The 17,420-nt window shown below is 35.5% G+C and overlaps 1 protein-coding gene across 1 annotated transcript in view; it reads right to left on the reverse strand.

The window, feature by feature from the left end:
• LOC138715008 (trypsin alpha-like) overlaps positions 1 to 17,420 on the reverse strand; it is a 56,411-nt gene that overhangs the window by 38,111 nt on the left and 880 nt on the right. Inside the window, exon 2 of the mRNA XM_069847384.1 lies at positions 5,299 to 5,359. Within this exon, the coding sequence (XP_069703485.1) occupies positions 5,299 to 5,359 (61 nt within the window). The remainder of the gene's footprint in view (positions 1 to 5,298; positions 5,360 to 17,420) is intronic.

Here is a 17,420-nt window from a genome sequence, read left to right on the forward strand (position 1 = left end):
ATCATCAAGATTATCCAATTTTTGGATAAATAACTATTAAATCATTTATTAATGGCTCGTTTACGTGCATCCGTCATGAGTTTAATACTGATTGTTTTATACAAGACGCTTTTTAGAGCAATTGGACGTTTTAATTTCACGTCTTCCCGACTAAAATTATTATCGGCATCAAGTGAAGGAATGCGTGAAAAGTGTGACTTGCAATGCTACCTATATTACTCATCACGTAGGCTAATAAGAGATGCCCGTTATGAATTACGTAATTGAAAATACTGACAATTTGTTCTGGGTCTTTTACTTCCACTTTTTAATTGGCTATTTAAGGACGATGTATCAAATATTAGGTTATTTACCATTGATGGACTTTATGTTGATTTGTTCTTCGGCGACATAGAGATCAGGATTCGCCGTATTATTAGCTAGCATTCTTTTTACATTTGGGGAAAACAACGGATACATTTAATCCGGTAATTAGTGCCATTGGGAATTGAACCCGAGTGTAGGCCTGGATCAGCAGGCATATGCGCTACTCCCTGAGTTACACCGGCGGCCTTTATTTGCTCTTACCCAAGTTGTCAATATGAACAGAGGAGAAACATGTTAAGATTGAAATATGAGTAAGAATTGGCAGTATTAAACGACTATACATGGAATTAATGAATAGCTGCCATCTTGAGAAGTGACTTATAATTGACCAGTAGTCCTACAAATTTGTTATAGGTAGACAGTGGATGCGGGATGACTTATCGTTGAATGTAAGTGCACATTTATTATATGTTACATTTTTTTCATTCAGACTATTGGCTCAACAGGTTTTAAACGTAAACAGACGACGTCAACATGCTACTGTATCTCCGTACAGTCAGAAGGAAAAGAAAAATAACGTACTTCAGTACATACCTTGCAAGTTTCAGTCCTCGTCATCATTGGTGCAATTACCAGCGTTGCAGTAAACGACGATATATTCTCATAAGTTGTCGAAGCTGAATCGTCTTCGCCTATCGCTTAAACAGTTATTCTATCGAGATAATTTCTGAAGAAAACCTCTAAAATGGGGATCACTCAACTTCTTTAGAGGAATATTTGTACTGAGCATCATGTTGCACGTGTCGTTAGACCCGCACAACTAAATGATGATGATGATGATGATATAGATGGTTCCTCAGATTTCATTTCAACGCATTTCCTGCACGATGTACTGTTGCAATGTTTCTCTATAGCCTGAGTTTTACTAGTTTTTATTTCAATTTTACATACATTACACACGATATTGCCTTCGTTAATATATAAAGTGTCACTCTCATACTTCTTTATTTCATTTCGTATCTCTGAGCGAATTTAACGTTTTGCCATTATGAATGGATCATCACTACATTATTCAACTCGTACTAAATACTTGAGCAGGATAACACAACTGCACACATTGCGTTGCAATGTTACTATGAACGGACCGGGGTTCCTTCGTTTTGTACGCTGCTGTACTCGCCAGGTACACAAAAGACGGATGGCGCGGCACGTGTCATATACTCTGATATGAAACAACTTCACTTTTCCTTAAGTCATTCCGCATCCACTGTCTAGTTATAGGCTAGATTGAAAAACGATGCCAGTGTTAGAGACATCCTGCATAATGGTGCAACGCGCTTATATAATAATCTTATTTAGAGCTGATGTGTGGAGTCGATTACATTTTATGGGTATTCTGTCGTATGAAGAACACATTCATTTTCGTTATGTCTCGTAATCTATGGTTACTGTATTCGACTTCATAATGAATGTGCTTCCTAGTGAAACTATTATGAACTACATTTCTTCTTTAGTAGGTAGTAGCAGCAGCAATAGTTGTAATAATCGTATTGTTGCAACAGTAGATGTGTTTGTTGGTGTAGTTATTGTTATTTAGTTGTTGTATCGCTTTCTTTAAACACTCTTTTAACTTCAGAATTTATTCAGCGCTGAAGTTAATATGAACAATAAAATATGATGACAATTTGTTCTGGAGCCTTCTACCAGGGACAGAGTTCTTCTGTGCACCTTGTTTATAAACGACATGGAACTCATATCTTCACTTCCGTAAAAGGATAAGCTCAGGATTTTTGTCGCCTTTTTAATCGGATCGAATGGCTAGCATTGTAGCATTGTAAGCGGGAGAGCCCCAAGGTCGATTTATCTTCAGTCTATTCAGAATAATTTCTGTTTCAAACTTGCACAAACATTTGTAGGATTATCCAAATATTTAGATATGTAACTAGTAGAAAGTAAATAATAATCATAGCAGATATATAATATTATCGTGTGAACATGAAGGTGGTGTTGACTTGCATTATCTACCATATAAGATATTATTTTGGAAAGTGACATTTGAAGTCACTAGAATATATGTAGCTGAGAATTTTGATTCGATTACAGATGGAGATTGTAAGCTTAAGAATCTCTGATAATAACTTCTTGTATAAGTATTTTGGGTTTCTACTAAATCGTTTCCTCTCATATACATGCATTTTTTCAGATAGACTACAGGGTTGGATTAAGAACTAACCTGACTAGGTTATAGACTGTTATGTATGTATGTATGTATGTATTTATTTACACTGCAAGTGGGCAAGCACCCGGTGGCAGTGGTATATACAATATTAACAATACACAGTTAAAATGATAAGCAATACACAATAAAATTTACAATACATAATAAAATTTACAACACATATACAATTTTATACACAATACAATAAGAATACACAATACAATTTAACACAATAATAATAAAACATAAAATAAAACACCTAATTTTACAACACAACCTACATGATTATGTATAGGTCCTACATAATTTTCAATAGTCTTTCACTTTACTCTCATCTCATTCCCTGTAGTGGCACTATGACGCATTTCACTGACACTTTAGCACACATTTCACTGACACTCTGTAACACATTTCGCTGACACTATAGAACACATTTCATTGACGCTATAAATTATCACTGATCGGAACTGTTCACTGCACTGTAAAACCATAACTTCACTGACTCACCTCGCTTCACTGATACAACAGTTCAAATAAGTCAAATAATTGCATTCTTATGCATACTGTACTTATAAACAGAACTACATTTAAACTAAACATTTCTAGTCTAAGGCCCTCTTACTTGAACATTCTGAATCCCATGGGTATGTTAATTTTTTATTACAAGCAATAAATTTCACTGGGAAGAACATGTAGACAGAATGCGATCAGAAAGTTTATCCATACTTATTGTAAACAATAGACTGAGATTACAGAGAGATCGAGGATGACCTAGCTTCAGATGGGGAGACCAGGTTATCTTTGAGGCCCAACCCGTAATAGGCAGAAAAAGAAGGTAATTTTTTCTTCTTGGTAATAAAGTAAATATAATCGTGAAACATTAAGCCTATTAAATTAGGAAGCTACTTTTATGCGATGAGATTAACACTAAAAAGTAAATGTTTAGTATATAACATTTTTTCCTACTTAAATAATTACACTAAAAATAGCAGCTGGCTTTCGGACTAGAAGGTCCGGGGCTTGATCCCTAGTGATGGCGGGATTTTCTCGTCTCCGAACTTCCAGAACGGCCCCAAGGTCCACTCAGCCTCCTTTGAAATTGAGTACCGGATCATTCCCGGAGGTAAAAGTCGCTCGGAGCGTGGTGTTGACCACACCACCTCCTCCTAGTCCCGCGGTCAAGAAAGCATGGTGCTCAATAGTCCATGCACCCCATGTGCCTTCATGGCATGTAACGGGGCTACCTTTACCGCTTTTTATCTTTAAAAACTATGTAGAGAAGACATTTTGATACAAATGCATATCCACGTTTTATGGCCGAGGAAAAGATTGAAAAAGCGAAACATAGTTGAGCTTTTTTAATTTCCGAGAACATGAAAACAAACATATCGCTCGTGTATCGTACATTATTTTGTGCGAAGATCGTTTATTACATACCTGAAAGACGAATTTCTAATTAGTTGCAATGAAATTATCCATGTTGGTTTCTGTTTAATGACGGCAACTTCGGAATACCAAAATATCTTTCTTCAACATTGTTGCTATAAAATGTTTTCTGTGTTTACTATACTCCAGCAGGCCGTGATATACGTCTGTCTTTTTTTTTCCCCCAGTCTATAAATGCGAACTTAAAACAAACGGTAAGGTTATGTAATGATTTATTTTTCATTTTAATATTTTAACAATATTATTTATATAACATATTGCAGTAATAACATCGGCATCTGGAATCTTGTTGATTTTTCACGGCTTCCTTAATGTTACTTGTATCAGGAATGCAATAAGTTTCGTGGAGTAGTAGACTTTACTTAATTTTTGCAAATATTTAAAAACAATAATTAACATTGAAATTTAGGTGAAATTGCAGTGGTAAGTTTCCAATTTATAATTATTACTATGTTAAACGTCTCTAAAATAATATGTTAAAAGCCTAAAGCAGTAAAATGAATGTCGCGCTTAAGCGGTAAGAAGAGGGAAATTGTTATGTGTGTTACTTTGGGAATACTGAATGTGGTATTTCACACTTACCGCGTATTGGTTCTGTGCGGAAAACAAGCAAATACGCACGATCTCGCACAAAATTAATTAATTGCAATAAATGTTATCACATTAATATTAGTTTAGCAAGTGATATGGAAGTCTTTATTAGAATTGGACGTAATATAATTACGGTCTTACATGTTATTACAATACATGGAAATGATCTTAAAAGTATTTTATTATTATTATTATTATTATTATTATTATTATTATTATTATTATTATTATTATTATTATTTAATATGAATGAATAGAATTTAAATTTTTTCTTATATAAAAATAATTTTATTATACGTTCTGAGAGAAAACAATGTTACAGAGAAAAAGAGATATGGATGAACAAAATGGAACTGGTGACTTTCGAGTGTCTAATATATGGAACAGAATTGATTTCATCCTGCCCTGATTTGATATATTTTCAGAGCAAAGGAAACATAAAACTGTCCTGCGAGTCAGTTTCGGTAACTGACTAGGACTTGATATGTAAAAATACAGACTGGGCTCTCTGGAAATTTTCGACTAACATTAAGCTGTTCTATTATAATTCTTCTTCATTTTAAAGAAACTTGTATTTGTTAAAGTTTATGCCACATCAAATTAATTCTGAGATAAGAATTTCCATTTTTATGTATAGAATGCTACTCACTGTATAAGCATAAATTTACATTAATTTACGTTACCTCTGAAATCAATAGGGGTTGTTCAGTGTCAGCCATTCGATCTGTTTGACGTACCTGAAACTGTGATGACGAAGAGTAGAACCTGCAGGCATCTGAGGTTGCCACGAAGTTGTCTCTAGAACAGGAATTAAATGTAGCTTGAGTGCAACATGAAATAGCTTCTTCAACGTAAGCTTAGCCCAGATTTTTGAACGTGTACGTGTGACTCCCTATTGGAAGGTATGGGATGCATTTTAGTGATATTTTTGCGATTATTTTTTGTTCTATGGATAAAATATTGACATATATTTCAACAGGAAGTTCAGCCATCTCTCCGGGATGCTTCTCATTTCAGTAATAAATTGTATTCCCTTCGGTTAAAAAGTAGGAAGAACAGTATCATCGTAGAATAAGAGCATATCATCGTAGAATAAGGGCATAAGATCGGTAAGTACTGACGAGTTGTATTTGCTTAGGCCGGGATTGCGTTACGTCGATCATAATAAACAGCCTCTGAACGTTCGGTAGAAATTCATCGTACAGATGAACGCAACGTAACGTAACTCAAACGAACGTCAATCGTAATCCCGGCCTTACTCCTTACCTCTCCATACGTGAGTCCACAATATGTTGTTGCTAATATCAAGATGCCCGCATAAATCAGCCATTGACCAGAAACTAAGAATTGCTCAAATAATATGCTAATTGTGTTCTTTGGACTTGTTTTTCCTTTCTTCTATTGAAATACAATGGAGTGGAGTGTAAGTTACAATTTCACTTCCAACACTAGCAAACTTTGCAGATAGGTGAATTTCACATGTCGAATATTTCAGGGTATTCCTCTGTGACGACATAGCCTGTTTGCTTTTTCAGTAAAAGTTGCTACTGGGTGTGGAAGATTTATAGCATTCTCAATGTAAGAAACATTTTTCGTTTCTTCTTAACAGTACTGAAAAGCTACATCTCTGTCTTGACTTGATTTAGAGCTCCATGGCATAAGGTACTCTTCTTTGGTTTGTGCCACATAGTAGTCTGCACCAGGTTTATTGTCATCTTGGCTTAGGGAACCTGCTGTGTAAATATGGATGAACTCTATGGGGCTATATCAGAGCTGTAAGAAACAAAACTAAAATGGCACTAAAGGGTTCGATTTATTTATTAGGCGCTTAAGTGTTTGTTTGCCGATTTGTTGGGACCATTTCCAGGGAGGGATTAAGTTAGAAGTAGTATATAGGTGATGGTGGGCGTTGAGTGAGGATGAGTTAAACTGATTATGTGTCGGAAGCTTTGGAGAGGAAGTATTTGTTGTCTCTTATCTTAAATTCTAAAAATGAAATTTGTAATGCTTTTTAACCAGTATTTCTCGTGCAAAGTTCTTCGTGGATGTGGATTTCCAGAGGTTCTATGTTCAGTTCGATTTTCAATGCATAAATTGCTACTGCTTTTGGGCATTCTAGACGTAATGGAAGAGCTGCGTTCTATTTGGCTAACAATTTCTTTAATTGAATTTCGGCTCCTCAACTCGAAATTTCACTAGCGTAATCAGTTTCTAGTGAGTATATGTTACCCAGAGTTGACATAGCATTGCGGTGTCCGCTCCCTAATTTCGGCTTGCCACGATTTTCATTATGTTAAGTCTTTTGAAGCATTGTTCTACAGTTCTGCTTAATAAAAATGTTCCATTGTAATTGTGGGATCAGTTTCATTCGTACGAATTTTAGCTTGTTGTTATAAATAGTGGACTTTTGCTTTGTTGTACTGTTAGCTTAAAACAAGGTCGATTTATATCGTTTCGTGAAAATAATTGTTTATGAAATTAAAAAAATGTCATTTATTACCCCAACTCGAAATAATCTCCATAGCTGTCTATAAGTACGTATTCTACCGTCATGTTTGTGTCCTTGTATGGTGAGACCATAATGTCATAAACATTTTTATCTTGATTGAATTTTGTTTGTCTAAGACACTGGACATAATATTAAATAGTAGAATCCATGTGGTATACCATTTGTACATTAGTGATTTTGGACAGTTTGTGTTTCATGTAGATTTCTATTTGTATTCGATAGGAAATTATATGTGGATCTTAGCAGTTTACACCTTACACTAATTTTCATTTCGGCAGTATTACGGAGTATTCACTTAGGCGGAATGAGTCAAACGCAGCTTCAAAGTCAACGCGCAACCACTGTGGCAGATAGGTATTGATGCCTTCATATAAATTTGAATGATATTGAGAAGTGATCCCTCTGCCGCATCACTCTTTCGTCGAAAGCCAAATCGAAATTTCTTCACTAGGTTTAGTGACTAATCTCAAGACCTTTGTCAGTCTTCTGTTATAATTGTTTCTATAAGTTTAATATATGAATATATGAATCAACATCTAATTTATTGCTGTTCTCGAGCGTTTATGCACGTTTACTGCCTCAGATCTTTAGTGATACCAGATTTCGAGTCTCGTAAAACTATATGTGCTCCTCTCCTTAATAATAATACTTTTTATCTAATGATGATTTTAGCCTTTCGGTTATTAAATGATTGGCGCTCCATTAGTCAGTCTTTTCTGCATGATCATGATATTTCTTAAAAAAACAAAAAACAGTGTGATACTAAAGATTTATCATCAGAGCTAGGAAGTTGATACCAAACAATAGATTTCAGCTAAGTTCAGCGAGGAGTATAGATGTCACCCGCGCCTCGCCCTGCTACAGACGATACACAGTATGTTCACATAAACAACGCATAGTGGCATTCTGTGGATCTATGTAGAATTGTGAATAGTTCGAAGAATATTGTTAATTTATATTGATACTAGTGGCTTGTGCAGCAAATGCTGCAAACTAAGTTCATTAGACGTTCAAATAAACATTTTTCAGATGTATTTTCAATGAAGAATACCAGACATTCTGAAAGTTATTTGCTTCCATAATAATGAAAGATACTCTCTCTCGAGCCAATACTGAAGAGAACCATGCATATAAATATCTACACCACACCGCCATTAAATATAAGAAAAAGACCCAACCCCACTTGATTAATAATTATAAAAAATTTTGATTTTTAATAATATTATTATCTTACGTAAGTTTTATAGCTTTCAGTAACATATACTATATATATTAGGCCTATATAGCCGCCACTCATTAAAATATAGAAATCAAAATCTAATTTAAGTTATTCTCTACATCTACTTATATAACCCCAAAACGTTTCACTTTCATATCATCAATATAGCATTAATATGTATAATTAATGAAAAATAGTCACATCATGGGAAATAAAAGCAGCATGCATTTCTAATGGTAATAATGTCATCAAAGCACCTCAAGTTTTGTAGTTTTTAATATCCAATACACAGCTGTACCCAGGAAATTACACATCACAGAATCGAACCTGTACATTATATTAATAAGTTAAGTTTTTAATAACTCTAAACGTGTCAGCATTGTTGCAGATCATGGCCTTCGTGTAATATTGTTTACTGTAGTGTGTGTTTTGTTTTATTCTGAAATGCAACACGACCGACTTGATGCTCGCGAAGGTAACATCAAGTCGGCTGTGAATGCAATTAGCTAGTTCTCAAAATTGGCGACAGATGGATTTTGGAAAATAGGAAAATTATGTTGAAAAATTGACATTTCACTGAAAACTACTATTTTTCCGAAAAAATTTGAGTTCCAAGCTTCAAAATGAGGGGTCATTTATTAAAATCCGTCAGCCGTTTTCTCGTAATTTCCATTACCAGTTCAAATTATATAGATTTTAGTTTCTGAACAAAGTGAGCTATGCTGTTATTTTTTGGAAAATGTAATAAGCCCTTCCGCCCGAAAACGATATCCAGAACGAACACTTTTCTTCCAGCAGAATAATCACCCGGTACATGCCGCCAACCGGATTCAAAGATGGTTTACGTGGAGGCGTGATGTCGACCCGGTCGACTGGCCTCCAAAATCACCAGATATGAATCCGATTGAAAATTTGTGGGCTAGAGTCAAACGGATCCTACGCTGTAATTGGTCAGAACAACCAGCCGTTCGGATAGCTGACGAATTGTGGGACAGAGTTCTAGATGCGTGGGAGTAGGTGGCCATGAATTTAGACCTGTTCCATAATCTTGTAGATTCCTTGCCGCGCAGAATGAGGGCAGTTGTTGACGCAGGTGGTTTGTGGACGAGATAGTAGTATCCACCACAGGCCTTTTTTGTTACTATATTAACAAATTGTTTTTGTTTATGTAATTATTTTTTTATGTTTGATATGCGTCCGGTTTTCTAGGATGTGAAACAAGTATTTTTGTTTTTTTATACAGGCGAGATCTCGCCCATTGATAGCCAACAAGACCACACCTGTTGAGTAACGGTCAGCGCGTCTAGCCGCGAAACCAGGTGGCCCGGGTTCGAATCCCGGTCGGGGCAAGTTACCTGGTTGAGGTTTTTTCCGGGGTTTTCCCTCAACCCAATACGAGCAAATGCTGGGTAACTTTCGGTGCTGGACCCCGACTCATTTCACCGGCATTATCACCTTCATTTCATTCAGACGCTAAATAACCTAGATGATGATACAGCATCGTAAAATAACCCAATAAAATAAAATAGCCAACAAGTGATGGGGAATAATATTTTTACAAGGCAGGCATAACGAAGCTTATTAACAAATGCCATTTCACATTTAAACTAATAAATTACTTACTTACTTACTTACATACTTACTTACTGGCTTTTAAGAAACCCGGAGCTTCATTGCCGCCCTCACATAAGCCCGCCATCGATCCCTATCCTGTGCAAGATTAATCCAGTCTCTATCATCATACCCCACCTCCCTCAAATCCATTTTAATATTATCCTTCCATCTACGTCTCGGCCTCCCTAAAGGTCTTTTTCCCTCCGGTCTCCCAACTAACACTCTATATGCATTTCTGGATTCGCCCATACGTGCTACATGCCCTGCCCATCTCAAACGTCTGGATTTAATGTTCCTAATTATGTCAGGTGAAGAATAAATGCATGCAGTTCTGTGTTGTGTAACTTTCTCCATTCTCCTGTAACTTCATCCCGCTTAGCCCCAAATATTTTCCTAAGCACCTTATTCTCAAACACCCTTAACCTATGTTCCTCTCTCAGAGTGAGAGTCCAAGTTTCACAACCATACAGAAGAACCGGTAATATAACTGTTTTATAAATTCTGACTTTCAGATTTTTGGACAGCAGACTGGATGATAAGAGCTTTTCAACCGAATAATAACACGCATTTCCCATATTTATTCTGCGTTTAATTTCCTCCCGAGTGTCATTTATATTTGTTACTGTTGCTCCAAGATATTTGAATTTTTCCACCTGTTCGAAGGATAAATCTCCAATTTTTATATTTCCATTTCTGGTCACGTGGCATAATCATATACTTTGTCTTTTCGGGATTTACTTCCAAACCGATCGCTTTACTTGCTTCAAGTAAAATTTCCGTGTTTTCCCTAACCGTTTGTGGATTTTCTCCTAACATATTCACGTCATCTGCATAGACAAGAAGCTGATGTAACCCGTTCAATTCCAAACCCTGCCTGTTATCCTGAACTTTCCTAATGGCATATTCTAGAGCGAAGTTAAAAAGTAAAGGTGATAGTGCATCTCCATGCTTTAGCCCGCAGTGAATTGGAAAAGGATCAGATAGAAACTAATAAATTAATTAAAAACTAAAATTAAAAAAAAATAAAAGAATTTTGCCGTAACGGGAGGCGAACTCACAACGTCTGGAACGGGCCACACACAGCTCATAAAGTTGAGTATATTGTAGACGGACGACTTTCAATGAAGAGACACCACAGCAATGGCTTGATGAGCAGAACGTTTACACGAGTGGACCGCGCGATAGAACTTAGCATTTCTATTGACCAAGAGTCTGCCCATTCTTTTTGCCGTTAAGTGTACATGTTTGTATTCCTGGTTCTCTGACATAGAGGGGTGCGCTAACATTTCATTCGGTAGAGATATACGGGTGAGTTGGGAGACGAAGGCAACCCATTCCGATTACACTTGTTGACGAAGTTGCTATAGCTGTAGCTGGCCAAGCAGCACGTGTCCCAAATTCTGCAACCAGTGCTCAAGCGGTGTCACGTGAATTGTCTATCCTTTGGTCAACAGTTCGAAAAGTGCTGCGGTGTATTTTACACTTTTTTATTTAAATTTAATTATACAGAATAAAGAAATATAATTACAAAACAAACAAGAGAAATAGAAATAAAATAATACAAGCAATATAAAAAGAAGATACAGTAGTATTAACAAAATTTGAGACCGAATGAGCAGCGCTCGTGCTCGGTCGCAGTTCAGATACAATATTAAAATAAATAATAATAATAATAATAATAATAATAATAATAATAATAATAATAATAATAAAGTAAAATAAAATAGGAACTAAAATATAATTACAGCGGCAATGGAATTATATAATATAATATTAACACTAGAGAAGAATAATATCGCACGTGAAAAGTAGGACTAACATATATTTCAAAATTATAGAATACAAATATAATATAGGTTGATTAATTCATACACATAGGCTATAAATTTATTTAATCAAATTTAAGATATTAACACGTTTCTAATTTTCTTGTTATATGTTAGTGGGTTACATGTTAGAAGTTCTGGGTGTAATTTAGTTAAAGCATTGTACAACCGAGGGCCAAAATTTATGCTATGCTTTAGACCAGCAGATGTGAGACATTTAGGTTCTACTAATGTTGAATTAATATTTCGTCTTGTGTCATAATTATGTGTCTGTAATACAAACTTATTACGATTTTTATGATAAAATTTTAACAGCGTATAATTATAAATTTGTTCAATATTAAGTACATTAAATTCAGAATAAATTAATTTAGTTCGATAATCGAAACGTTTCTTCAAACAAATTTTAATTATTCGTTTTTGTAGTAAATTTAACGGACTAAGATTAATTTTTGTACTTCCACCCCAAACAATTATACCATATTGGATGATAGACTGAATAATGGCCAAATAAACATTTTGTAGAACTCTAATAGGTAAGTAGCATCGAAGATTAACGAATTTATAAATTGTTTTACAAAGCCTCTTACAAAGATACACTGGTACTGGTACAAGATTCAGACTGTGCAGAACTGAAACCTCATGATCCGCAGCAATGCCTTGATTTTGCCCTTCGGTTTTTGGCACGGATGTAAGTGTATTGCATGTGGCCGGAGAACATTCTGGGGACTGACGAGACACATTTTACACTGGAAGGTGCAGTGAATACGCAGAACTGTCGCATATAGGGTTCGGCTAAACTGCAGGTTGGTCATGAACAGTCATTGCATTCTGAGTACGAGACTGTGGTGTGGATTCACAAGCACCTTATAAAAGATATAATACAACAGCAACAAACATTTTCAACGGCAAAATTACAGGCTGTCGCTATATGAACACGAAATTAAAGCGAGTATCTATACTAATAATAAATTTGTAGCCGAAATTTTTCTGGTAATTATCGATTTTCCAAAAATAATTGGTCCTAACATATATAATTAACCACCCTGAAACCGAAAATCGCTTCTTTGAAATTTTTGTTTGTATGTCTGTCTGGATGTTTGTTACCTTTTCACGCGATAATGACTGAACCGATTTATATGAAAATTGGAATATAAATTAAGTTCGTTGTAACTTAGATTTTAGGCTATATGACATTCAAAATACGTTATTAAAAGGGGAGGTTATAAGGGGGCCTGAATTAAATAAATCGAAATATCTCGCTTATTATTGATTTTTGTGAAATATGTTACATAATAATAGTTTCTTTAAAAATGATGTCTGATAAGTTTTGTTCTTTGCAAATTTTTGATAGAACTGATATTTAATGAGATAAATGAGTTTTAAAATTAAAATACAATGCCATCTAAGGCGGTGTAATGAAATGAAAAACAAATGACTACGTGTATAATGGGCCTTGGACAACAACAATTGAAAGCTATGAAACATAGCCTACAGAGGATGTTTCTGTGTTTGTATGAAGTAATATCGAAAGCTAAATTAACCGATTTATATAATTAATTATTATTTCACCATTGGAAAGTGTAGTTTCTCTAGATGGACATAATGTTACAATGTTATTACAGTAACTTCTGAGTGCTCTCTGGACCAAATGATCGCATTTTAATTATTTAAATACAATTTAAATTATCTAACATATTAGACGATTTATCCTTCTATCAAACACGAATGTTCCCTGGATCAAACGTCCTATTTTAATTATGTAATTACTTTGTATTTATTTCTAACAGGTGCAGCGGAACGCACGGGTACGGCTAGTAATTAAATAAAGATACGAAAACATGTAGCTCTAAGCCATTAAAAAGTTTAACATGAGAATTCTTCAGTACCGATATTGAAAACGTATTACTGTATAGAGCATTTCTATGGAAACCGGTCCCGCTCCAACCTCAGTCTAACAAAACCTGTTGCCGGGCGGCGAGTGGTAGTACGCCGGCACATGGACAAGTATAGTACAGCCGGTCGTTCTCCGGCCCTGACGTTTCTCGTGAACGAGGGAGACAGTGTTGCCGATGCGTATAGACAGAATGAAAACTGTCACGCGCTCGCCGGGCGATTTTGTGGCGCGGAATAAAAACTAATTCGAACGAGTAGGCTTGCCTATAAATCATTTTATATATAACTTAGATCACATCCTTCGTTAATGTACACAGCTAGCGTAGATCATAAAAAAAACTAGTGCGAACCCGTATGTAAATCTTATTACAGTTTTACACAAACGTAGATCGCATCTTTCGTTAATGTACACAGCTAAATAATTATAACAGAATAAAAACTAATGCGAATGCGTATGTAAATCATTTTTCACAAACATAGATCGAATCTTTCGTTAATGTACACAGCTAAATAATTATAACAGAATAAAAACTAATGCGAACGCGTATGTAAATCATTTTTCACAAACATAGCTCGCATCTTTCGTTAATGTACACAGCTAAATAATTATAACAGAATGAAAACTAATGCGAACGCGTATGTAAATCATTTTTCACAAACATAGCTCGCATCTTTCGTTAATGTACACAGCTAAATAATTATAACAGAATAAAAGCTAATGCGAACGCGTATGTAAATCATTTTTCACAAACATAGATCGCATCTTTCGTTAATGTACACACCTAAATAATTATAACAATAAAAACTAATGCGAACGCGTATGTAAATCATTTTTCACAAACATAGATCGAATCTTTCGTTAATGTACACAGCTAAATAATTATAACAGAATAAAAACTAATGCGAACGCGTATGTAAATCATTTTTCACAAACATAGCTCGCATCTTTCGTTAATGTACACAGCTAAATAATTATAACAGAATAAAAACTAATGCGAACGCGTATGTAAATCATTTTTCACAAACATAGCTCGCATCTTTCGTTAATGTACACAGCTAAATAATTATAACAGAATGAAAACTAATGCGAACGCGTATGTAAATCATTTTTCACAAACATAGATCGCATCTTTCGTTAATGTACACAGCTAAATAATTATAACAGAATAAAAACTAATGCGAACACGTATGTAAGTTATACATAGGCCTTCAGTATATTACCACAGACTATGGGAATATCTTTATAATGAAAGTGTATCAAATGAAATAGACTCTACTTTCCTTAGAATCAGTTAATACTCAAGTGGAAAGACGTCACACTTTTAACGGTTGTTTTTCCCACCTTCAAAGCGTCAGAAACTCATCTACCACTTTCGTAACAGGAAGAAGAGGTTCTCCATTGTCTCGCTCCTTCTCAAAATATTCACGCAATCTGTATATAAATTCACGACTTTAGCTCTTAAAAGAGCCGATTTTTTCCTTCTTTGATTCTGACGACCACTGGTCATATTACTATATCAATAATAAGGTTTACAGGCACCGTAAATCGCTCAAGCACAAAACAACACAACTACTTCGCCTGTACTATAACACAAAGAACTAACGACTCGTTCGCCACGTGCTTCGCATAAAAAAGAAGTGGCAACATCGCGCTAAATACATCAGACGCTCATAGCTGGTTGGTTCTAGCAGACAACTTTAACCTCTAGTGCCCGCCTCTCTCCCAGCATTACAAACTGCGATTGAATTAATCTTCTCATATTAGAACTCAAGTCTTGTAACAGCAAATTACAATAGAATTAAAAACATTACTTTAAACCGAATCAGAGTGTTTTAAGGTTAAAATTTAGCAGAATAGTTTCATTCACAGTGGAATTTCGAGGTTCTTTTCACAACTTCAAACGCCATAGGTTGGCAATGCTGGTCACTATCTTTCTCTCTCGTTCTCCCTTCTCTTCCCAAGCGAAATGTCAGAGCCGGAGACTGGCCGGTTGTAGTTTACGTACACGCTTTCCTATGCAGACCGGTCCCACTTCACCCTCTACCGCATAGGTTCCTCGGGACGAGCACTCCTCACTACCGTCATTAAGCCGACCTGGGCCCGGTCTGCATAGAAACGTTCTGTACGTACAGATGCCTCAAACTAGGAAGCTGCCTGGAGAGGGGAAGTAGTAGAGCTAACGGAGGGGACCCACCTAGGCTCCGATACCCAGGTATAGTCATATTATCTGAAAAGTTGACCGCTTGACAATGTATTCAAGATGTACCCTCCCTATGCAGCCTTCTCAACTGTTATTAGAACTGAGCTGTACCGTTCTAGTCCACAGTGCACAGCAGTAGGCGGACAGTGGTAGGGGAGAAGTGCTCTATGCGCCTGCGCGAACGAGACAGCTAGCTAGTTTGAGGCATCTGTAGGTAATAATTATAACTTGTTCTCATAACTAGACTTCGAACTTTTAGATCGCTAATCTGTGACTTAAGTGCATAACATAGGCTTTAAAGCAGACGCGCCCAGCGCGGGTAATTCTAGCTTTTAAACGAGGTGCAACAGTAACGTACAATCTCAGAATCGCATGCAGGCATGCACTTTACGTCACCGTTTCACTTCGTTTAAAGGCTAGAAATGACCGCGTTGGATATGGTAGCTTTAAAGTTTAGGAGAGAGGCTCTAAAAATCGAAAAATCGGCTCTGACGAAGGATTATGTTTCAAAAATTAAGTTACCGATATAAAATTGTTAAATTTATTTAAATGCTTATAATAATGTTAAAGTAACCATATAATATTTATCTAAGTTTATCACATAATTAAATAAATTAAATAGTAATAGAACACCACCACCACCACTACTACAACTATAATTACAAGCTACTGCTGCTAGAATTGGTTCTGGTCAATTGTCTGCTACGCTTTTGAGGGGACATCAGAACTCAACTTTCCAGCAATCAAGTAGGTTATCTAGCACCTCATGCTATCAGAGAATGCTATGTGAATCTCCAGTATCCGGATGAATTCTTCACAGAGTCCCTCTTCTTACTAAATACATAATTAATTCTGATGGAATATTTCTATGGCAATATTTAAAAAAAAAAATCCTTTGAAAATAGGATTCTAAAGGGCGTTAAACGGGGTATATGCTGCGACGATGGCTGGGCATAGTTCAACATGAAATTCATTTTTGTTTTAAATATTATTTAATCTCTGAGTTAGTAGAAACCATTTCAATTTATTTTTTTGTTCCACGTTGTCCTGGTGTATAGGATCATGCACATGTTGAGTTAAGTGACATTTTATTGTCTGTATACATTGACACAGAAAACGAAAACGAAATGATTAACAGTTTATGTAAATAGTTCAATATTTTAAATAACCAGATATAATTTTAAAAGCGTTGTATGTATTTAGAAATTCGGATTTGCAATAAGAATTTAGTAATGCAAATTTGAAATTAAAGTCTCATTCTTGAGACTTTCGCTTCATTAGTTAGTATGCTGTCCCACGACAAAACTTGTTTAAAATTTAAAGGAGAAAATTATGCTATTTATCCCTGAAAGGAGCGAAAAAATAATACAGCAAACGGAATTGAACTGTCTTCCGAGTCAAGAGCAGTCTTTACTTATATAAATTAAAACAAAATTTATAGTTTGAATGTATAAACCTGTTTCCTGCGACTTCGCAGTATATTGTCTGTCCATCCGACATCAAGTTTGTAAGTCTTAATTTTCGGCATTACACAATTCATTTAATTCATCTCTTCACACACCACACTTCACACTTCGGGAACTTAAGACAGAAT

This window comes from Periplaneta americana, chromosome 15 (genome assembly GCF_040183065.1).
Source record: "Periplaneta americana isolate PAMFEO1 chromosome 15, P.americana_PAMFEO1_priV1, whole genome shotgun sequence".
Lineage (NCBI taxonomy): Eukaryota > Metazoa > Arthropoda > Insecta > Blattodea > Blattidae > Periplaneta > Periplaneta americana.